General features: G+C 40.7%; 1 protein-coding gene across 1 annotated transcript in view; it reads right to left on the reverse strand.

Annotated features, from left to right (window-relative positions):
• dachb (dachshund b) overlaps positions 1–23,619 on the reverse strand; it is an 82,439-nt gene extending 58,820 nt beyond the window's left edge. The window contains exon 1 of the mRNA XM_026298861.1: positions 22,722–23,619. Coding sequence (XP_026154646.1) covers positions 22,722–23,458 — 737 coding nt within the window. The 5' untranslated portion in view covers positions 23,459–23,619. The remainder of the gene's footprint in view (positions 1–22,721) is intronic.
• Positions 23,620–26,002: the final 2,383 nt, after the last annotated feature.

Genomic DNA, 26,002 nt, shown 5'->3' on the forward strand with positions numbered 1-26,002 from the left:
ATGTGGTAGATTTGGTATATTTTAAGGTGGGTATCATCACTGTAAGTGTAGTCATACAGCATAAACACAAAAAGCCCAAACATCCAACCAGGGTCACAAAGATCCATCTTCAAAGACAAGACCAAGGATCCCTGCAACACATAGTGTGGCCCCTACAGAGCCATCGTCATGGGGTCAGTCTGAGATTACATGAACCGACAGGAGACTCTGAGGCAGCCTAAACCCACACAAGAACTGTGGCTTCTTTTCTGAGATGCATGAACAACCTCCCTGCTGAGAACCTTGACCGTCTGATTAAAAAAAAGAAAAAATATTCATGGTATTTTTATTTTTAATTACTTTACTTTGAGTGCCTAAAACCTTTGCACAACAATATAATTTAGGAAACCTCAGACAATCATTAATTCAGTTCAATTCAATTTATTTGTATCGTGCCAAATCACAATACAGTCATCACTAGGCACTTTATAAAACCCAACAAATCCCTAATGAGCAAGCACGTGGTGACATTACTGAAACATTACAAAAACTGAGTGAAAACTATCACACATCTCGCAAGAGAAAATCTGATCATCTTATTGTTAAATCAACAAGATGTTTGATGGACCACAGTTTCCCTTTAAAGATCTTTTTGTACAAATCGGTGCTCTCCATGACCTTGGACTAGGATCAGCATGTTATTTCCTCTTGCTTTCTCACAATACTGTATATTTGACTATTACAGTATACAGCATACTATTACAGCATAGTGAGTTATTATGGCTAGAGTTCTTATATGTGTAGCCTATAGCATGAAGCAAATTGAGAAGGAGGGAGTGCAGAAGAATGTGGCAGTGGCTTTTGTAGGTCACCACAAACAAAGCATAAGGGAACAAATCCTAGACACACACACACACACACACACACACACACACACACACACACACAGAGGCTGGCAGAGCTCTATGAACCTCCTCGACTAATCTACAACCAAGCCATTAGGAAAACACACACACAGGTGCTCACATTGAGGCCCACATGTTCACTTGCACTTTTATTTTAACACCCACACACACACACACACACACACACACACTGGACGAGATCAAGAAAAAGTTCACACGAACAGCAAGGCCTGTGGTATTTGTTGGCCTCAAGTGGGTCACTCACACACACTCATATATCCCTGTACACATGTACAGACACACAGACACACACACACAGACACACACACACACACACACACACACACACACACACACACACAGGACAAATAATCATGCAGCTTTCATCCTCCAAGGCAGGAAATGCTGCTTTTAAGCTCTGTGTGTTTGAGTTAAAAGAGGAGGTCACACACACTTTCTCATCTTTTATACACACACAGATTCCCTCACATTTGTTGTAAGTGTTACAGATGTTCGCATGCTCACATGTGCACAGAAAGCACACACATATACAAAAGAAATTTATTTTCTACTCCATATGCACACAAGCATAGAGTTGTGTTGACATTATGGCTGTTCGCACACACAAACACACGCACACTCTTCAACGCATATTGTTTCTATCTTTACATACCGGAACATCAGCAAAAAAAAAAAAAAAAAAAAAGTCTCTGGGCTCCAAAAACTACAAACATGGCTGAGATTTGACAAATCCTGCAAGAATCTAAACAACAACAGTGGAAAGATTTGTCTCTCACACACAGGAGAAGAAGGAAAGGAAACATGAGGGGTCATGAGCGAGTGAATCAAATCGGCTTCCAGAGAGGAAGAAAAGAACAAGAAGAAGATGGGGATGTTTGACAGGCAAGAGAGATGGGTTCGGGGGGTAAAAAAGAGCAGTGGGAGGGATTGATTAATGAATGAAGGAGGGGGAGAAAGAGAAGAAGACATTCCATCTGTCCATATAGTGTGGAGAGAGAAATTTAAACATGAAACACAAAGAAAAAACACCACGCTGCAAAAGGAAGAAAGAAATTCCTTGCATTCAGATTCCATCATAAATCTTTTTGCACACACTCTTGCTTTCTTTCACAAGGTCATAGGTCACCAGGGCCAAGATAACATCATCACCCCATAGAAACGTCACATCTGTGTACAATATTACACAGAAAGCTGATTTGTCAAGTGTACAAAAAAAATGTTGCTACAAACTAAAACTTGACAAATCCCAAGTAAAGTTGTTTGCTTTAGTTTGCCAATTTTGACGTGTTTTTACTTGTCATTGGTTTTCCAGTGGGAGTTCCTGATTGGATATCTGTATGTTTGCATTATAGGAGGCAGCTGATATTTAGAAACAGGCAGAAATAAAATTTAAGATAACAAAGTAAGCCTAAGTCAAACATTTTGACAAAATAAGTAAAAAAAATAATAAACCCTTTGGTTTGTATAGACTATATCAGGAGTTCTGTCATATTTTTAAACCGAACAGAGCTTTGTGACTCCAGCTAAAAACGAAATGTTACTTAAGGTCCCTCCAAAAAAAAGTCGATAAATCTATTTTAGAGTTACAAGGCACAGTTTCTTAAAAGCATCCAATGAGAAAACCACCCCCAACTATTAAGAAATTTAGAAAAATAGCTTTCAGTAAAGAAGAGTCTTTGTCCTAGTTTGTCCCATTGATGAATAGTTAAGGAATTATATAATTGATCGAAGTTTGAACTCAACCTAAAGAAAAACTATCTGATATACCCGTTCCCCATTTAAAATGGGATTCCACAGGGCTTCTGATCAAGACACGTTTAAATTGAGAAATTCATTATTTTTATAAAACTTCTCTGACCGTTTGTATTTTAAAAATTACTGACTCACTGTTCATTAGCAAATAAGGATCACAAAGTAAATAGTTATGAAACCCAGAGCAAAACTTCCTAGTTTTGACAAATATGACTGACAAGGCTCTAACCTCCCAGCTCCAGCTTGCAGTACAGTCTGCAGCAAAACAGCACAGAAACACACTGTGGCTGTGAACATGTGGGAGTGTGAGAATGTCCAGCCAACAGGAAGTCATTAGGAATGAGCGTAAACATAAAACATTTTCCTGAATAAATACAGCATCATTCTTAAAAAGAGCCACTGCACTTGGAGCAGAAATACAGGCCATGTGTGTTTATGTAGTCCATATCAGGACCGCTTAACCTTTTTTCCAGCATGTAACCCACACTGAGTAAATTTAGCTTCAGCCTGGGACTCAGGCAGAGACAGAGTACACTCTGGTCATCAGGAAATAGGCTGGACTAAACCCCGTAAACTGCTGTTTGGTCAGAAGCAGTATTTTATAAGAAAAATTTATCATCAAACCTTCACTTTGAAGATGCAGTATTTTGTAAGTGAGAAAAAAACCCTTATTTCGTCAAAATCCATCATTTGTTGTGTATAACCGAGATCTGGTATTCAGAAAAATGCATAAATGAAAGGACTCTCCTGAGAAAAAAAGTATCCAAACATCCAGGAGAAATATCTCAAGACCACTAACCAGATAAGATTGGAACAAACAGAGACCAATCAAGTGATGACGTCAAAATCATAACTTTAATCTGCCTAACAATCACTTTAAGTCCGCTCAGATTAAACTCAAAGTTTTTCAAGTCAACATAGGATCAGTATTATACCCAAAAGGCAGATTTTGACTTGAGTAACACTTTAAATCCAATAAGATAAGCTGGTTAAGGTGTTCACATGACAGTTGAAATAATAAAAGGCGTAATATGGTTATAATTGAATTATCAGAGTGTATGTAAACACACTGATGGAAAAGTTTTGGAATCTGAAATCAGGGTCGCTGTGGGAATTGAGCTGCCCTGAAGATGAACCAGTCCTCTCAAAAAAGCAAGAAACAATTTGACATAATTTTATCCTTATTTCATTTTTAATTTCAAACTTCATTCTGAAGCAGGAATGTAGGTGAATATGGCTCTCTCAACCACTCTCAAGTTCCTTCTCATTTTTCTCTCTTCCTCTCCACCTCCCCCATCCTTCCATCCTCTCCCTCTCTGTGGTTCGAATTAGACAATGAAAACAATGAATTTGGTGTCTGTTTCTTTTTCTCTATGAGTCCCGCCCTCCCCCACTTCTTTCTCTTCATCTTGCTCGCTTTCTCTCTCATAGTGACCCCGTGGTACTCTCACTCATGCCAGCAACCCACACTTATCTCCTTTTAGCCCTCTTTCTTCTGTTCTTTCTGTACTCAGATATCACCATGCCTCTATATTTCATCCCCCTCTTTCTCTAACTGTCTCTCTCTCTGTCCCCACAGTCTTTCTGTCTCATCCTGTTTCTGTCTCTTTCTCACTCTCTCTCTCACTCTGTCTATGTGATTTCATGCTCCAGCTGCTCTATTATCAGTCTGTCTAAGGTTGTGTTAACATCAACAATACAGCTACACATACACTGATGGACAGACAGATAGATACAGACATTCAGCAGGGTGGATCCTTTTGCTGAAACTCCAAATTTTATTCTTTTCTTTGTTTATGCCCAGTTTTCTTGCTGAGTTTAAACTGAAGTTGAAGCTCAGGATATCTGGGCTTGAACACACAAAACATTTTAAGAACCTTCTAAACCAGGAGCTGTGAGGAAAACCACTTTTACACTCTGCTAGTTTAAACGCAAGATAATTTCTTTTTCCAAAAAAAAGTTGACACCCTCAGCTGGTACGGACAAAGAATCAGATACGCATGATCCATGCTGAAAACTGCAAAAACTGCATTTTTTGTTAACTACATGCCAAGTTGTACTAGACAAAACACTGGATTGCGGCGATATCCACCTTTAAACCACAGTGCCATTACACAGGGTAGTTATCATCACTTAGAGTTATGTCAAAAGGTTGAATGGTCATCACTGCCATCTTTAAGACATCAGCACACATTTGTCTTCATCTATAAGGCCTTGTTATTTAAACTGCAAAGGGGCCGGCGCTAATAACCATCACATCTTTCTATGACAGGCAGGCTTCAAAGGTTTCTCATAACAGCTCTGAACCAGGGAAGGTTCCTGTGCACCTGACTACTGGAATGAGCTGCAACACAGCTTGAAGTTGGAAACACTAATTCCCCTGTGGGACTTTAAAGCTTTACTAGCTTTGTTTTCAGTGAATGTGCTATTTCATTGTAATTTTGTGTATATGTAATTTGTTCTCAGACTTCTTGGAGAAGAGATCCTAATCTCAGTAAGACTTCCAGTTAAATAAAGCTTAGCTAACTAACAATATCACCCATAATACTAATGATATTGTTAGACCAAAAACTTCAAACGACATGTCGTAACACTATATCAAAGGCTTCCTGGTAATCACTGTTTACATTTAGTGCTTTTCAACAAAACACATTGTGTGTGTGCCATTTCCTTTCATACAAAACACTATATAGCTTTAAAATATTTTCCAGCCTGCAGTGTAAAACTGTTTATATCAGTCGGTCGTCGTCCTGCTCATGCGACCTGATGCGAGAAGAGTGTCACAATCATCTTGGTCACGTGTGCATCTCCATGTGTGCCAAGTTGCAAACAACGGTGGGACCTGCTCATAAAAACACTGCTCCATAGTGCCATTAGTGGTTAAAAGCTCCACATGGTACCTTTAACTGGGCAGATGTATCTGATCTGATGACAAACATATTACATTTATTCTGTCAGTTTAAACGTCTAATAAGGGAAATTATGCAGACTGCAAAACTATCCATTTAACTAAGAAACACTACTTAAAAATGTGAAAATGTCATAACATTAAACTGCAAAAATGCAAATACTGCAGATCCAAATACTGCACAGGATGAAGAGATGGTAATCTAAGGGAACAAGAGTAAAATAAGATGGTAGAATCATATAATTTAATTGGGACCAAAACAAAATAAAAATATTACACATTCAAATTCAAAGTCTGTGTCCTTTCCTAACAAACACACATCTCTCTCTTTCATACACACACGGTAGTTGTTGCTTACATAGACGCTCTCTCTGTCCTGTAAACTGCAATAAACCCAAACACACACACAGACACACCGTAAATCTCACCATAATACGCCCTCTGAGTGTACGTGTGTGTTTGTCAGTCTGTGTGTGTTTGTGAGCCTGTGTTTGTGTGTGTTTTATAGGTGTTGTAAATTTGGCTGCCGGCGTTGTTTTTATCAGCATATTCGCAAGCTGTTTAGCCAACGGTGCAGATGTCACTGTTACGACCACACACACACACACACACACACACACACACACAAAGCAGTGCACACATAAAGATGCAGAGTGAGAAACATGTGTACACACACAAATACAAGGCATTTGACACTGTTTATACTGTATGGTTTGTGTGTATAATCAAAATTCACCTGGTAGTGTCTGTGTGTGTATGGTTGTTTATATACACATCTTGCTACAAATTTAATTTCAATACCAGCATTGTGAGGACATTTTGTTGGGTCCTCATGGCTTCAAAGGGATGCTGGGCTTTAAGACAAGTTTTGGGGTTAAGTTTAGTGTTAGGGTAATGGGCTAGGGAATGCATTATGTCAATGCCTGCCCTCACAAGTAAAGCACAACCACAGCATGTGTGTAGGTCACACGCGTGCAAGCCGACACACCATTTGCATCTGCCTGCATAAGCCCGTATGATTTTTGTGTGTGCGTGTGTGTGTGTGTGTGTGTGTGTGTGTGTGTGTGTGTGCGCTTTTAAATGTATGCGTGTTTAGTGTGCATGCATGCAAGTCAAGGTCAGCACAAAAGTGTCTGTGTGTGTGCGTGGGTGTGTGTGCTTCTCTTTAAGTGTGTGTGTGAGTGTTATTTGATTATTGCTGAGAACCGTGGAGTGTTTAGAAAGAGGTCGCGACCTTTCAGCTTCCATTCAATCAGACAAGGAGAGAGAGAGAATATCGCTATCCTCTTTTTTTCCTAGCCTCTCTCTCCCTTCTGGCTTTTCTTTGCCCCTTGAGAATCTGATAAGCCTTAGTCAGCACGCACGCACACACACCAAATGCTAATAAAACAACCTCCTTATTTACCTGAGATGCAGCATCTATGCTACGCTATACGGCCAAAAATATGTGGACAGCCTGATGTTTTCGTTCGGTCTCATTTGAAGGCCTTCAATTACAGGTCAGGGACATTTTTCAGCTTGAGCATAAAACATTTGAGACAGTACTGTTGTCAGTGACTACATGCAAGACATTACAAGAAATAAAACATCAGTGATGAATGTTTAGGTTGACGGAATAAGGACCTTTGTTGTCTTGCTTTGTCCTAAATGGACTTAGTTCACAATGCACATTAAGTTTACCAGCAATATGTTCAGACAACCAGGTTTCACTCAGTGGAGGTGTACAGACGAGAGCTGTAACAATCAGTGGCTTATTCAATTAACCAAGCAACAGGAACATCAATCATTTATTTTGATTATATATTAATTATATATTAATTGCTCTTGACCTTTTTCAAACAAAAACACCATCTACTTGGCCATTCCTGCTTCTCGGATACAACATCACATCACCATTTTACATTCTGTAAGTGCCCATTTCCTCTGTTCCTTTTTCAGCATGAATTCCATTTTTCTTGTGTTTACACAATGGTTGTCAAGATGGACAGTGAAATGGTTGTTTCCTTGATAACTTACCAAGGTGGTTAAATCTGTCGGATAGTATTATAAACCACTGTGCAGCATTGTAGTGTCCAAAAAGACTTCACACTCATTGATCTATTACTCGCACTATGTGTTTTATGATTTCACAGGTAAGTGAATCACCAACATAGCCCCAAGCATTGTTTTTTTTTTTAAAAAACAGGAAAATGTGCTTAAGGCTGAATGGAAGCTAATCCCTGCAGCAACGTCCCATAATACTGGGGAAAGACGAGTAGAATTTGTTGCAGCGATACATTTATGCCCACAGTTTAGTAAATCAATTTTCAGCAATCTTATAATGATCAGGTGTCTACATACTTCTGTCCATGTACCGTAATGGACTCTTTCTGTGTTTTATCCCCTTTCTCTGAGTCAACACTTTTTGTTTTCCTCTCTTTCTCCCATGTCATCTCTTTCCCTTCCTCCCCTCCTCTATCTGTTAATTTGCTCTCCATCTCTCTCTCTCTTTCTCTCTCTCTTTGAACCTCTCTTTCAGCCCCTGCGGCCCCAGCCAATTACACACTGTTTGTCCACCCGTTTTCAATAAAACACTGCTTCCCTCCCTCCTTCCATTCCTCTCCCTCCTTTTCGTCTTTCCTCCTTTTCTCTCTCTCTCTCCCTCCTCCGTCCACCCCCGACTGTTTCCGTCCACTCACATCTTCCCTCTCCTCCCTCCCTTCTTTCTCTTTTTTCATTTTTAATTAACTTCTTTTGTAACTTGGAAGCGACCCCCCTCCTTCAACATGCCTCTTGCACTCCCACACTCGTTCTGTCTTACTCACAAACACAAACGCACACACTCGTCTGTGTGAGACTTGGCCTTCGTTGACGCACACAAACACACACATGTAAATGGGGGTTAAATATGCTATTTACATATCAATTACAGGCAGACACCGAATCAATGATTAATGCAGGCTCAGATTAGCACCATGCCTCCTAGCTTAACCACTATCTGCTGGTGTTTAGCTGCTGTGTCTAACAAGTTAAAGATTTTATACATTTGATTAGGATTTGACGGGGTTTTATTTAAAGTAAATGGTTTTTGATTACATTCAGTCTTTGAACCAATGGTTTGTGTCAGTTTGTATTAGCACTGCAGCTCTTATCTTAAACTGCTCTGAGACAGGAAGCTGCTGTGTCCAATACGTTAAAAGTTTTATTCATTCGATTGAGATTCAGATTAGGTCAGGTTAGAGGGGTTCAAGCAATCGCATCCATTTGGACTCACTTTTGCATTTGTATAGTTTAAATCAGTTTAAGCTTTTTAAGATATATCAACAACATGAAATGTTTTACTTTTGTCTTTGCGTGGTATGAGCGTTTGAAGAGATGCATCTGTAGTAATAAATTTTAGTCAATCAATGATCTGGTGCTTCATTAGAGCCTGCTAGCTTTGACTAACTGGTTGACTATTTCTTTGTTGTTTTATTTGTTAGTCTCATAAACAATATTTACTAAACCAGACTTATGTTCTAAAGTGATTACCATTACATGTAAAACCAAAGTTAATGAAGGAATCGTATATGTTGGTCTTTATGTGTGACTGTTCTATATTTCACTGGGCTTTTATGTTACGTTATGCGGTTTTATTGGTTTGCCTGTGCTTTTATGTCAGGTTGCAGTATGTGATTTTACTGGCTCTACCTGCAGTTTAATTTTATTTTACATCTATAATCCTGCAGGCTACTCACATGTTTTTCATATGTAGATAGATCAAAGGGTATGTGGTCTCTGACTTGAGAACCTGAGATTGACGATATGTTAAAATGAGCATATTTTTATGATATGTACATTGTCTAATGAGCGATGCATGTCTAAACTTACAAAAACAATCTTTTAAACCTAAATTTAAAAATTCACCAGCATGTCTGACATATCTTAATTTATATAATAATGTCTTCTAATCGTTTCTTGTTTTTTTCATCCTCCTTTCCTTTTAAGCCCCTCGGCTTCAAGGTCAATAATATTTTCTCTACACTTCCCTGAGGTACACCTCTGAGGCACTGCCTGCTTAGGAATAAAAAAAAAAAAAAACTTTTTATCATTTCTTTGAAATTAAGCACAATATTAAGTAGAAACTCAAAGGGAGAAAAAGAGCAAACGACAGACATAAATACAAAGCAGATTACTTCAAGGGACTTTCATCCCTCTACCTTTTTCAGAAACATCCTATGACTCTCATGAGATGCTAAACAACACTCAATCCATCTACACTGCTTTTCTCCCCATCACTCTCACTTTTAAAAATGTGCAATGTGATGATTTATTGGTGACACCAATGTGTCAAACCTGGGAAAGGTTAAAAAGAAAAGGAGGTGAAAACAGAAGATGAAACAAAAAACTAGAAGTGAAAACACAAAGTGAAAAAGCAGAGAAAAGAGCGAAAGAAATGAAGATGCGCAAACTAAGTCCAACTTCAACAAATGCACAATCACGGACACCCACCCACTCCCTATCTCTCTCTCTCTCTCTCTCTCTCTCTCACACACACACACACACACACACACACACACACACAAACACAGAGAGCACAGTTTTTTTCTGACAGCAAAGCATGTATTGTTGCATTGTTTCCTTTGAGTAGAAAATTACAGTGGACCAGATCGCTTCAATGACAAGCTATCAAAACGACAGCATGTCTGCCTGCACACACACGCGCACACACAGCATACAGTGGACTATCACGTATACATGAGTTAACATGCAAACACATTTACACACAGAGGTACCATGCTGCTACTGAATGACAAGCTCATAACTGCAACAACAATGTTTTCAGATATTCACATTAGGAACTCTCTCCCTGTTGTTAAAGCTGCAAAATAGAAACAACTGAGATCTAGTGGTTTAAAAAAAAAAAAAAATGCTGAACAAAAATCAAATTCTTTTTATGCTAACAGAGGTAGCAGTAAGTTTAAGAAGTGATTTTTTAAGGCACAGACTATCTACCCATGTGCACAGAGTGAATGCTGATAAATCAAAAGGATCTCTTCAACTTTCGGCAGAAAAGGGGAGCAGGAAAACATGGATTTATGGGAAATGTGGTCTTGATGTGACTATCATGAGTTTATTTATTGCAACAACACACATTGTACTTTAGATTAGCAAACAACTAAAAGCTAATACAGGAGTAGACTGAGGGGGTAGATGTGTTGTAAGTATAAGTGTTATATGCAGACTGGATGAGCATCATGTGTTTACCTGGACATATATGATTTGAGGATGTATGTAATATGTGACTGCATGCAAGAAACTCCATTACAATGAAGTGTGGGGGCAAAAGATATCAAGAGTGTTTTCAAACATGTTGGTTATGCTCAGTATAATTTAAGAGTTTTATGATTCTCTGATCTGTGAAGCATTGTTTAAAAATAAAAACAATTTGTATTTCCTCAAAAAAAGCCCTCAAAAGGTATTAAACTGTACTACATTTGATTTACAAAAGGTCTTAAATGTGTTTTGCCAGCCGGCCATAGACATTAATGCCAGTTATAAAATATTTTCAATGTGATTTTAGCAAAGCTGGCTGGAAAATCTCCAGCACCATTATCCAAGACCTCTGAAGTCAAATGTAGACCTTAAATTGCTTAGTTATTTTTTAAATCCCCTACACCTCCGTTATTAAAATGCAACCTGTCTCCATCAATTTGGGAGGGTCACAGAACATGGCATGATTGGCTCTCCAACCTTACCAAATGGCTAAAACTGGTAGTATTGCATTGTTGTGCTTTGTCTTTAGGAAGACTTACTACAGTGGAGCTTGTTAGGAATTTGGGTATAATTTTTGAGGCAGAGATTAAAAAAAAAAAAAGCCTGGAGCTGGTTAATCCATCTCCCCTGCTACTTATCTAGATCCAAATTGTGTTGAATGGTTAATGAATTAAAAAAAAATTAAATAAAATTATGCAATTGGCCTCATCATGTACACTGGTAGAAGCTTTTTATTCTTTTATTGTGAAAAGGGTTATAAATTTCATTCTGCGTGGTATTAAAAAGGTCCTGCGTCTCAAATTGAAGTTGGTGGACCCTGCAAATACCCTGAAATGAAGCTTAAATCCATTGAAGACAAAAGGAGTAAGCATTTAGACCCTTGGCTTCAAATATGGAAACTTCATGAAAAGATAAAGCTGTTACCTGAAGAAAAAACAAATCGGTGATAAACTTGTCATATTCTTATGAAAGTCATTTGTTATAACTTCATTTTCTTATTGTCCTTAATCTCTTTGTGTATAAACAATAGGAGAAACAAGAGGAGTTTGGGAAGTTGGCACTCGACTGGAGCGCTAACATGTTTGTTTGCTCTCACACACACACACACACACACACACACACACACACACACTCCCACGCCAGTAGAATGATGAGAACTTCTTCCTCCATAAACGTCTCAGTCAGTTTAACCACTGTTATTATTCTAATCATGATGACATGTTTTTAAATGGATTATTATACGTTTTCATTAATAACACGCTGTCTGGGAAGGATTTTTGACGCACGGGGTGGTGGTGACGGGCGTGCGCACACACACACAGCCACAAAAGGTACACACATGCACAAAAACTGGAAAAAAAAAGGGAAATATGTGCAATAATAAAAAAAAAAAAAAAAAAGAGTTGTAAGATTGTAAGAAAAAACACATACACACGCTCCTGACATGTTTTCACACTGCTAATTACAAATTATCCTAAGTTAAAGTTTTTGTTAATAACATGCTGTCCGGTAAAGTTTCTGTATGACGAGAACGCTGGTGGGTGACACACACACACACACACGTACTGTATATGCATGTATGCTCTTGTCATGTTTTTAATTGATTTCAGCTATAATTATTTTTGTAATAACACACTGACACATACACTGTCCCCTCTCTCTCATGTCTACATGGTGGCATTTTAAAAATGGATAATTACCTTTTTTTCTGTTTTTATTAATAACACGTTGTCTGTAGGAAAGTACACACACACAAACACACACGTCACCTGTCACCCCCCCATGCCCTCTCTTTACCCTCTCTCAGCTCCTCCTCTCTATCCTCCTTTCATCTCCTCTTTCGCCTCTGACCTCCTCCGTCTCCTCTCTCTCTCTCTCTCTCTGATAGTGCAGTTTGTGGATGCTGCTTGCTCTAAACTGTAAATCTGTCGCTTGCTTCTCTTTAGTCTTTTTTTCCCCTAACACACACACACACACACACACACACACACACACACATCTGACAAGCTGTCATAATAAACAGAGAGATAAGACCAGGTGGAGGAAGAAGAGGGAGGGAGGAAGGAGAGGCGAGATGGAGGGGTAAGTGACAAGGAGGCTAAATAAGAGAGGAATGGGAGAGATGAAAAGGAGGAAGAAAAAGAGGAGAGGAGTGAGTGGGAAAAGAGATGGTGAAAAAGGAAGAGGAGAAGCGGACAAGTGGTCGAAGTGACAGACCAATGAATGAAAAAGGAAGGTGGGGGATGAAGAGAGAAAAGAAAGAAGAGGTGAAGCAAGGGTGAGGAAAAAGTGGAGAGAGAAACAAGGGAGGACAGGATGGACCAAAAGACAAAAGAGGGGGGAAGCAAGGAGGAAAAGTGGCAGGAGAAAGAAAGCATTGAAAGAGAAAAGGAGGATAGTGAAGGAGGAGAGGTTGAAGAGGAGAGGTTAAAAAGGGAGAGGATAAATAGACAGGAGAAGAAGGAAAGAAGGAACAGTAAAAGGTAAGATAGGGCAAGAAAGGGGCAGGGGAGTAAAAGTAGAGAGAAAAAAGATGGAGGAGGGAGAGAGGAAAGGTGAAGGTGAAAGTAGCAGGAAAAAATAAAAAGAGGGCTTGATAAACGAGCAAAGAAAAGAGGAAGTTAAGGACACGGGAAGAAAAAAAATGATAAGTAAAAGTGAAGAGAGGAAAAAGGAGCAATAAAAAGAACTGATGTACAGAAGAGCTGGAACATAAGAAGAAGAAAAAAGGAAGAGAGGAATGCAAAAAGAAAAGTGGAGAAAGATGGGAAGAAAGAAGAAAGGAGGAGAAGATGAGGCATGTAATGAACAAATAAAAATATAAAAAATAAAGAAGGGAACATCAGAGTAGGAAGAAAAAAAGAAGCGGAAACTAGGAGGAAGATGAGTATAAGATGAAGGGAGGGATAAAAGACAGGAGGAGGAGGGATGGAGAGATTACCTGGTGAACGAGTGGAAAAGCTGTTGTGACACTCCCTAATGTGATTTCTAAACCAATCTGCTAAGTGCACCTAAGAGACTGTGTGTTTAAGTGTGTGTGTGTTCACAGGAAAATAATCTTGTTGCAGACAACACCCTGCACCACCCCCTCCTCCCTCACCTCTCCATCCCTCCCTGTTATAGTTGGAGAACAGACACTAACCCAGCTCTATCCGAGAACACATCTTCTCTCAGTTTTAGCAATCAACTTTTTCAAAAATGTTCTCAGCTGTGGATAAATCTAAAAAAAATATACAATTTAAACCACTAAGAGTGTGAGAAAATTACCATTTGTTGCTGAGGTCACACCAGTTTAAATTTCCCAACCATTACCAACCTCTGGGGGTTTGATGTGACATCAATGTAAAATTTCTTTTTATTGCCCGATTTCTTTTTATATTTACTGGGCATTTCTGCTGTCTGATGTTTTCCTCATGCTTTTACTAACAAATATTTTCAACTGAAGTTTTGTTTCTATAGGAATGAGAATGTGCTGCTCTCATGATGAATCATCTGAGAATTATGACTCCATAGTTCCCCACAGCTCAGTGATGCACCCCCTGCTCAGTACCAAGCATCAGACAGATCATGTTGGCCATAGTGGAGAACTTGGCCGACTTCCCACAGGAGTTGGTGGAGATCAAAAGCGGAGCTAAAAGTGAGTAAATACTGGGCTGGACCAGAAAGATTCTAATGCTAACACTGCACCGTGTCTGCTGGATGGAGAAACTGGCAAACATTTTAAAACATTTGCCATAAAAAAAAATGTACAAGGTGATAATATTGTGGGTTAAGATGTGGGCTGGAGCATACTTGGGTGAGAACTACAAAGAGAAAGGCCCCAGATGAATAGGGTTTGAACCTGGAACCTTCTGGCTGTGAGGGGACAGTGCTCGCCACTGCTCAGCCGAGCCCCAGTAGCACTAATGAGCAGAGATTTTATGCTCATTCAGTTGCGGATCAACAAACATAAAATCTGGCTGTATCAAAGCACAGCGTTTGTGACGCCACAGCTGGAGGGCGGTGTGTTTAAGTGTGTTTAAGTGACTGAAACGAAGCAGACAAACCAGACTGTCTGTGCCGCTGCGGACCAGATGTTTTTGTTTGCTTCAAAAAAAAAAGCAGCAAGAAGAAGAGATTTATACATTTTCCTATTGGTAAGGTAATACAGCGTGGAGGGAGGCCATTAAAATAACCTGGAAATACTAGTACAGGTTCAGCTCAGTGTGGCTGGAGTGTCTCCCTCTTTGAAACCACACTTCTTTGCTTCATCGCTATCCCTCCATCATTGTAGGTGACTCTTGCTCCGTCCATTTGGAGACATCCTCTCTCAAAAGTTGGAGACTGAAACAGCCTTTGTGAAACATTATCTATTTCCCAACACACACACACACACACACACACACACACACACACACACACACACACAACCTGCCTCTCCCCTCTTGCTGTTTTGTTCAGCCCACACCCACACGCAGGGGAAGAGGATCAGTTCTTTTCCGTGGTGACAGAGGGTCATATTTCTTGCTTTGATCTTCACCTCTCTCCCTCTTTTCTCTCCGTCTCTATGATCCCTCACTCTCTTCAAGCTGTTTTCATCCAGAAAACACAGAGAGAGCAAGAGCATCCTTCCTCTGTCTCTCGCCCTCGCTGGTTGGTCAGCTGGTAAGTGAAGCATGAAAGCCCCTCCTCCGCCCCCGAGACACACAAACACAACACCACCAAGTTGCTGGACAGAGAATGTAATAAAAATTAAACCTTGCACAAGACAAACGAACCTCTGAGTCACTATCGTGCATTTACTCTGAGATTAAAGAAGAAAACCAAAAGCACATGCCTGAGATTTGGTGGTAAATTCATCTAATAGGATTCTTCTTGTTCAGAAGGTAAAAACTGTGGCCCTGTGGGTTCTTTATCCATTGCTAATCAGTTTTTAGGATTTTCATCCAAATCTGAGAGGTTTTGATAATCCACAAACTACTTATGAGATACTTGTCCTGTAATCTTCACTGCAGTCCAGTAAATTACGTGTAAGAGCCCAATTACATCACACCCTGACGTATTTGATCCAACGTCCTGGTTCAAAAGGACAAAGTTGATCTACCTAAATTATTGATTTATGAACGAGTTTTAACTGGAACGGTGCCACTCTTAAAACTGAAGCGATCTGCTGGAGAGCGTTCGTATCACTCTCATGGAGTTGCACACTTGTTGCACAGCGGTGTGAGAGAATGATTTCGAAGCTTAGTCTGGTCTGCCATCAAGCCACTAACAAAATGAATAAATTAATGACAGCTGATATGACCGCCTGTCATCTTCACAGGTGAAAGTAACGGTCCGGATAAAAATGAAAAACTGCTGGCTGAAAGTTTTGAACACTGCTCTTGGCTGATGACAAAAAGCGGAGGCAAAGCAAAGAAAGAGCTCAGTGTGATTGGCAAAAAAGGAAGAAAAAAATTGTCACATTCATGCTTAAGTTTTCACATTTCCACATTTTAAAAACCTTGTTGGTAAAATAAACAAAGGAGCCCCCATGATGCAATACACCAGTTGAAGACTATGTAATTCGGTGACATCAGTTTTCTGGCCTCTTAAAACGTGTGGGGGGTTGCAATCGAAAGAAAAAATACTTTCTCTAATAAAGTCTGGTCCTCTACAGACTGTGGGTATAAAGCTGCTTTCTGGTTCACACGGCGCATTCACATTGAAATTTACAAAGTGTGTATTAATAAGCATAGTGCCTTTAAAATAACCCCACCTATAAAGTTCTGCAGCCAGAGGGAGCTCAGTGATGTTACTAACCCAGTGTTGAACTGCTGTTTATTTTTATATACTTCAAGACAGCCTTTGTCTTATTGTTTCTGACTGATGGGTGATGAAGGTTCATCAGGCTGATTAGAAAATGTGTTGAGATGCTGTCTGATTGGTCACTATCTGGCTGTTAACACACACACACACACACACACACACACACACACACACACACACACACACACACACACACACACACACACACACACACACACACACACACTGTCATATTGCGGTGAGCTCAGCTCCCTGCCAGCCAACGCTTTAACCTTTATCAATTAACCAACAGCACAAAGCGGAGCTGAAACGGGACACACACTCGTTTGTAGAGCTATCTTTGTGAGGACACTCGCATCCCAACTAAAAGCCCAACCCCCTACCCGTGTCCTAAACTTAAGTCTAACCTGAACCCTAAAACAAGTCTTAACACTCAAACAGCTCTTTGAAGGTTTGTGTGAAAGTCGTGGACGAGGTTCTCACTGTCATGGTATGAAACTGGTCCTCACAACGTGAAGCCATACAAGTACACAGACGAAAACCATAACACACACTAACAGAAACAATACACATAAATATCTGCAAGACACATGCTACAAGAACAGCAGAAATATGCTCGCACAGGCATTTATGAACACTACAGCAGACTTACACTTACACACACACACACACACACACACACACACACACACACACACACACACACACACACACACACACACACACACACACACACACACACACACACACACAGATGCAACCTGACCCAGTGTGACACCTGATAACTCTGTTTGTGCTTGCTAGACAGTCACACACACATACATACACACACACACACACACACACACACACACACACAGATGTACTTCAGCCAGGAGGCTGAAAACAACCGAACATGTTTGAGTGTGTGTGTGTGTGTGTGTGTGTGTGTGTATAAAACACTGTGCTCCATTAAAAGAACTTAATGCTCCATGTAAAAGAATGAAAAACACCACACTGAGGAAAGGGGTTCATGCTGAGTGTCTGTGGACATTATTCTGCAAGTGTGTGTGTGAGGGTGCAATGCTTCAACAAACCAAAACGACTTTGCTCCCCTGTGTTACAGACAATACAACTTCCATCATCAGTGTGTGTGTGTGTGTTGTTGTTTTTTTCTGTGTGTGTGTGTGTCTCAGTGTGTCTCTCTCAGAGTGTGTGTGGGGGCTGTAACAGCCTGTCGTGATAAGGAGAGCCCAGAATAACACACTAACATCAGCAACCCTCCCTCCTGTCACTCACTATCGATTCTCTCTCTTTCTCTCTCTCTCTCACTCTCACACACACACACACACACACACACACACACACACACACACACACACACACACACACACACACACACACACACACACACACACACACACACACACACACACACACACACAGTACAGATCAAGGTGACAAAGAAGCAGAATACACTCTGCCTCTTCTGCTCAGACCAAAACAGCTCAACAATTTGATAAAAATCACAGGCGGGACAGAACGCTTTAATCTGTGTGCAGATAAACTAATTTTACATTCACAAGACTCTGATAAACAAAGCAAGTCAGGTTTGGTCAAACCAGAAGTCCCTCGCTTGTAAAATGAGAGTCAGGACCTGAGTGTACTTCATTAAAAGAGCTTGCTAGATCATTTAACATCTGAAACTACCTTTCGAACAGCAGAACTTTTTAACTTTCTAAACCAGACAAAGTTCCAGTTAAACACTATGCTGTGATTGCCCAGGTGTGCTCAGGAAATAATGTATGTACATCTATGCTGTTATATGTGACAAGACTATCAGGGAGACTTCTGACCCCCCAAAAAACCTGCAAGTAACAGAACATACACAATGTCTGGTGTTTTTTTGTCAACAAAACACAACAGCGAGTGTATCTGTCTGTGCATCCAAAGCCAGTGGCACAGAGCTGCAGTGTTATCCAAAAACTATTAAAAACACATCAGTGCTTCACACAAGTTCCTTCATCACCATAAACACACACACACACATAACTGTAGTTTATTTTGACTCAATAACACTTAACATGGTCCAGCTGCTTTAAATATTCACTGGAACACCGAATGTGGATTAAACCGCCACTGAAAGTAGTCCCTTATAAATGCACTTGTGGGCCATTTGTACACAGGTGTGTCTTCAGTAGAAACCACTGGGCTTAGAGCCAGGAGCCCCAGACAGAAGTACAGAAGACTATCAAATAATGGAATTTTTTTTTGTTTTTTTTTTTAATTAAAAAATAACTTCTGCAGATCTGGTGTGTAGTGAGATCAGCACCTCTGAACTGGACGCTTATTTTGAAGTCTGCAAGTCACAGTGTTGACGTCATATCCCTCAAAACAACTAATTTTCCATTTCTAATCGGACGTGGGAACTCTGTTTCACTTTGTACAGTACGAATCGTTTGTTTTCTTTATCTCAATCAAAGAGCAGGTCCTCAATTGTTCAAGAAAAATGACATCAGAGCATTTTAATTGTAAAAAAAGAAACCAAACATATGATGTAATAGCAACTTCATTCTGCGCCAGAGGTACAAAAAGATATAAGTGGTCACTCATTGTTTTTACACATATGGTAACACAAACACATGGTTGTCGAGAAGACAAAGTATGCTGAAGCCCAGTGGGAGATTTGTGTTTTTTTAGCATTTAATTTTTCCTTTCTTTTCCCAGAGAATGATGTGAGGCAGAGCGAGAGAACATTAGAGAGGGTGAGAGAGATAGGCATTAGAAGAATGTCGATATGATTGGAGAGAGAGGAGTGTGTGTTCGCTGAGCTTCAACAACAATAGCTCTCCAGCCGTGTTGTTCCATGCGCATTCACATGATCCATTATTACCCCTGACATGTACCGCTGTGTGTGTGTGTGTGTGTGTGTGTGTGTGAGACAGAGAGAGAGGACGCAGTGATTGAGATGAAGAGACAAAAGAGTGAGGTGAAAGACGGGGATTAAGAAGTTGGAGAAAAACACCACTGATTACGTGTGTCTGTGAGCTCAGGGAAAAAAAAGACAGGGTGGGAGATGGTGTGAGACAGAGAGAGGAAGTGAGACTTCAGGGGAAAAAGTCAGAAAGGGAGAAGGACAAAAAGAGAGAAGAGGTAAACCAAAACAAACAGAGAGAGGAAGGACCATGCTCTTCAAAAACAAGAGGAGGATTAATCATTTCATGCTTAAGAAACTATAGGCATGTCCGTGTGTGGTCAACTAAAAACAGGTCACTTGCCAACAATCCAGCAACTCCAGAATACAGTGTTAATAATTAGCTGATACTTCCACATAAAGCTCTTTATCCATGCCTTGCAACAACGGATCTGAAGGCAGTTACAATGAGAGGTTACCTCCAGTATAGGAGCCCTGGTGTGAAACTCAACAACTTTTCGAGACATTTTTAGAAATTATTAAAAGCACGGCCATAAACCAAAGCGTTTGAGTTTTGTTGATGCCCCCCTATGCTCTAGATTTTGGAAGTGCAGTTGACAACAGCAGCTTGATTCTTATTTTTCAGCCTGTATTTGTTCACTTTTGGAAAATTAGCCTGACAGTGTAGCTGCTATGTGTTCCTGTTTGCAATGTACCCGCTGACTTTCATTTTACTGGCACTGGATTAGTTTGATACTACAGAACATGTAAAGATGCAATCTCAGGATGACGTGGGCGGAAAGTCGCACTGAATAAAAATATATGTGTATCACGCATGTGTGTTCAGATTTGTGTCAGCTCAAATGAGCACACCAACTTCCAATAGCTAACTTACCACTGACACTAACATGCATCTGTGCTTTTCATCTCACACAGTATCTTCACCTCACGACTGTTTGAAAGCCTCTGGTGTAAATCTGCGTTCATTCGTTTCAGGGTTTTATCAAATTTTCCCAACCTAAGAGCAGAGTTACCCAAAATAGGACAGAGATGCAGTTTCAAGCTTTCGGTTTTACTATAACAAAAGCATCAGTCAAACAAAGGTAGAGGAAGAGAAAACAAAGTGCAGTCATGCCTCTGTCATTTTTTGGTGTTACTCATTTTTAAAAACATCTGGGGATCTCCGCGTTTCCTGACTTCTTCTTCCTGGAAATCCCTTTATGAAATCCTCTATATTTCTGAGATTAATTGTAACCAATATCAGAGCTTAATGTAAAAAGAAACTGGTTGTAAAATTGGTGTTTTCCCTTTAAAGCAGAACAATAATAAAACTTAGAACAGGCCTGCCATAAACTAATCCACTCAACTGATGCCACATCGGACAAAAACTTTTTTATGACGAGATAGTTTTTTTTCCTAAAAATGAGATTATGTGCATTTAAACCGACTTAAATCTACCGTGACAATATGCCTGTTGATGTTATCAGACTGGTCTGTACTTTCAAAACAGAAATTTTGTGCAGTCATTTCCAAAAAAGGAAACAAGATTCTTCCATTTATGTAGCTTTTAAAAGACGCGCATCATGTTCAATGAATCCCCTACACTATAACTCAACACTGTCTTTGTGTGTTTAAATTAAACTATGTGAACCCACATTTTGGTTCTTTCACAGCTGGGAAACAAAGTTTGAATTTGTCTCTAAAACATTGGAGACATTTTAGTGCAAAGCGAAAGGAGAGTTTATTTTTCAGAGCAGTTTTGGTAAACAGAAAGCTTTGACCCCTGCAGAACTACTTTTCAATTTTAATTTTCATCTGTGCAAAACAAATGGGGATGAAAAAAAATCTGATGCACATGATATCAACATTTATAAGAGTTTTAATCTGAAAGGTCGAAGCTGTCAGCTGAACTGAACCAAAGGTGAATAAGCAGGTGACAGGTAAGTACACACACACACACACACACGCACACACACACACACAGGGCCATTGTGCATAACAGGCATTAAAACACATTCTGTAATGTGTCTGTTTAAACACACACACATGCGCAAACACCTTCTCAAACACTACACAGACAGAAAAGCTCTTTCTCTTTCATGCGCTTTTAATCTCACACACACACACACACACACACACACACACACACACACACACACACACACACACACACACACACAGGTGAGCTATAAAGTAATAGAGTAATAGATTAGGAGTGTGAGAAGCTTTTCCATAACAAAAGTAAACAGAGCAAAGCTGCAGGTAGTTTGCTTTGCACTTGTTTACTGTTGGTGTGTTTTCCTTTTAGTAAAATGCCAAACTACTGAAACACGCCCGCTCATTTAGCAACACACACACATACTCTCTCTCTCTCTCTTCCATCAAGATCCAGAATGGATAAAAACATAATATCTGACACTTAAGTCAAATAAGGAAACGTGCTGACAGCAGATCACAGCGTCATGGTCAAAATTCTGAGCGTTAATCAAAAAAAAAAAGAAAAAAAAAAATCACTGAGGAAACAATAAACACCTTCATAAACATCATACAAACACCTTATTGTCTAAGGGAAAATGTAGTAGTTTCAGATGAAAATACTTCAGCAGCATCACAGTGATATGAATGTGGAGAGTGGACAGATGCTAAATTCTATAGCAGAACAAAAATCCCAGGCAAAACCTATGATTATTTTAGTGCTGTGCCCTGCCCTATTGCCGCCTGTGGTGAGCAGATCATTTGAAAGGATTTTAGGAATATTACAGCTGTAAGACAAGCTGAGGCTGAAAAACAGCAGAGAAATATTATACAAACTTGATGACTGAGGGAATATTGTAGGAAAACTGATGCAAATCAACTTCATTATAAATTCCCTTGTCACCGTCACAGCCATGTGTCTGCGGTGATATTAAAGAAATGTGAACACATTGCTGCTTCAGATACAACTGAAGTTTGAGCCTGAGCTCCCTGCTGGAGCGGAGTTTACAGTACAACAAAGTTAGAGCCACAGACACAACAAAGCTCGACTGAAGGCAGAAATATTACGAAGATGAGGCATCGGAGACAATTCTGATACGATTCCCTCATCATGTGAAGGAACTACTACAGACGCCTGTCGCCGCAAACACGCCGGAAAGTTATTAAGAAAACCACAGCGAGCGTGCTCACTGAGCGCCGTCTAGTTTTGGGACTGTTCGAGGGGCTTTTAGGTGAAATATTAAAAGTGGTTTAATTGTTCACCGACCTGGCGCTGGTGCAGTCCTGGTACAGTGTCTCGAAGTCCTTCCTGGAGATCAGCTTACAGCGATTCACGCCGGGCTGGATAGCGCCGAGTCCCCGCAGGACGCGCACCTGCTCCACGGTGCACACCACCGGCGTGATGTCCAGCCTCTTCAACTTGGTGTAGACGGTGTGCAGCCCGCCCACCAGGTGCTTCAGGAAGAGGTCGAACACTTGCGGGAGGCAGATGAGCTCCTGGCCGTCCACGTTGAAGCTGGCCACCTTCACGCCATGCACCTCCACCAGCTTGCACTCGCTGCACAGACCCGGGCTGGATGAAGTCTGCGCCAAACCGGGGGATCCGGGGGTCAGGCCGGCCGTGCTGAGCGAGCCGAGCCCACCTAAGGGACCCAGACCTGCACCGCCCGTGGACACAAGCGGGGCGGCGCCGCCGTTGCCCAAGCTGGCCAGCGCGCCCCCTGGTCCGGGAAGGAAAGCGCTGAGCATGCTGCTGGTGAGCCGCGGAGACGGGGACAGAGAGTGAGAGTGGGAGTTGGAGTTGGTGTGCGCCGGGCTGGAGGTGCCGGTGGAAGCGACGGAGGTATGGAGCCCGTCCGGGACCGAGCGGTAGAGCGCGGCCGGAGTTGGGGCGCCGGAGCCGGGCGAAAGAAGCGGAGGGGAGCCGGGTAGTGACATGGATGTAGGTGGTGTTGGTGAAAGAAGTCGAGAGTGGTGAAAGTGCACACACTCTCTTCTTTTCATACACACTTTCTTTCTTCTCTCTTTTTCCAGTTGCGTCTTTACGTTTTCCTCTCGATCCGTACTCTTCTTCTCTTTTCTTAATCTTCCTCCTCTCACTCCGCTTTCTATCCACAACAAGCTCTCTAGTTTTGTTGTCCGTGCGTGGAAAGCGGACTGTCCGATCTGTGCGTAAAAGCGACTGGATCAGACTCCAGGTCAGTCCTCACCCTGGATCCGCCTCCTTCAGACAAGATTGATTGCCATCTGAACGAATCAGAGAAGACCCCCGGCAGGCCTGAGCATGTGATTGGCGAGAGAAGATGAGGAGGACTTTATTACCCCTCATAAGTGTGTGTTTGCGCTCGTGTGTGTGTAGGGTATCGGTCAGATCTCTCATTTTTCTGTTTCATAAACTTTCTCACGAGCTGCTTAATTCGCCAACGGGAAGTTTTTATTTTTGTTCATTTTTTTTTGGTCGAGACGCACAACCCCTGCTCTCTACTGTACGTGCGTGCGTCCAGCTGTGGCTCACATGCGAGCTCTGGTGGCGAGACACTGAGCAGATCACACACTGACCGCAGATCAGTGAACCAGCGACCAGGCTCCTGAGGAGAAGTGAGGAGAGGTTTGGTAGATAATATAAGGAAAGAGAAAGACTAAGGAATGAACTATGGAGGGAAAGAAATGGTTTTGTTAAAATTAAATTAGAAAGAAATTAAAGAAGAGAATAAAAGAAGAAAGGACGAAGGTACACTGGACCAAACCTATGAAGGGGGCAAGGACAGGAAAAAAGAAAGAGGATAGAAATGGATGAGGGAAGTCAAGAGGAAAAGTGGGGAAAAAAAACTAAATGATAATTTATATCACAAAATAAAAAGAAGACAAGGATTAAAAGAAAAAGACTCCAAAAGAGATCATCACCAGAAAGAATTAATTTTGTGTGTGTGTTTGAGCGGCAAAATGGGATTGAGTGGTGTGGATTACAGTCAGTCAGGATTTTATAATCCCATGTAATCCCATTACAGTGAGAAACCCTGACTGAATGTAAGAGAAAAGAGACAACGAGAGAAAAAGAGTGGAAATCTCTCTGAAACAAAAAAGAAATCTGTGTAAAAATCTGGGTTGTTAGCATCAGACCCTCTGTATAAACATAAACAGGATAAAGATCTGTTTCACACAATGTTAACCCAATTTTCTATTTCCTCCAGCTGTGGCTGAAAGTTTAGTCAATACATTCAGTAAGTACTTCTTTAAATATTATTTTTGATTTGAGCAGCACAGCCCCCCCCACCCAGGTCCCCCTACTGTGCTGCATTAAGTTCCTGCTTCACATTAAAAGCATTCAGCTGGTGAAACAGGAGGCTTTTATTGTGAAGCAGCCACCTGAAATGTAATGTATTTGTCAGTTTACACCACAAAGACTCAAAATGAACTTTGAGTGTTTTTAGGCCAGTGGTAGGGATGGGAATCAAGACCAGGTCCCAGTTTAGAACTGGTTCCAAACTGTCCAATAGTCTGAATCAAGTGCCTCTTTGGTTATCAATTTCTTTTATCAAGAGCAACATGTTTTCTGAGTCATGACCTCAAACTCTGTGGCTCAGCTGCTGGAAACGTGAAACAAGGAGTCATGGTGGAGAGAAAGAATAAGTGTGGCTTCATTTCATGAAGATGACAGCCGAGCTACATACTCACTGTAAAACAATCCAACTACCTGCAATATGGTGAGACGTCTTTTGACACAACAAATACAGGAAAAGCGGACAGCAGCACGTCCGTTACCGAGGCTAGTATCCTGTGTTATGACATAAGCTCCACGCAGCATGCTTAGCAGATCTTTATTGTACATTCACATTTGTGTCTATACCAAGCAAACCACACAGAGGAACCTACAGGAAGAACCTACAGGAACACCAGGGACAAGGTAAAATGCGGCCTAAAACTCCAACAAAACAACAGCACTGTAACCCATGGGTGAGGGAATGGATGTTAAGTAGTAGTTTCAAATGACTGAAAACACTTTTTTGTCTCATGCAGAACTGCACCGTGAAACCCATGCTAAAAAAAAACAGAGAATTGTAGTGATAAGCCGAATCAATAATGATACCAGTAATATCAGTAACATCTTATCAATTCCCATCCCTAGAGTCCTGGGCACTGCGACAGTGTTGCCTGACCAATAAACCAGCCTTGTGGATGTAAATAAAGGATGGATTTAGTAATTTAATTGCAGTGATGATAATATAACATTTGAAAGGAGGAAATTAACATTCTGCTTCTGGTCAAATCTTATCTGTAGCCGATTTAGCAGCTCCACTTGCTGTTTGCAGTCAGTGTACGTACGTAGTATAAGAAGCAACTTTATTGACAGACCAGTGCATTTCAGTTTGTGGCCTTCATCAGGGAAGGACACGACCCAGAATTCATTTCTCTGACTGAAATTACTCTTGGATCTTAGACCAGCAAAATCCTTTATTTACACATTTCATTTAGTTCTTTATCCTGCTCAATCCTTCTAAGCCTCTGGTATAACAAAAGTGCTATTTTCTAAATTTCAAATGAAAAGTT

The sequence above is a fragment of the Mastacembelus armatus genome, chromosome 18, assembly GCF_900324485.2.
Source record: "Mastacembelus armatus chromosome 18, fMasArm1.2, whole genome shotgun sequence".
NCBI classification, from domain to species: domain Eukaryota; kingdom Metazoa; phylum Chordata; class Actinopteri; order Synbranchiformes; family Mastacembelidae; genus Mastacembelus; species Mastacembelus armatus.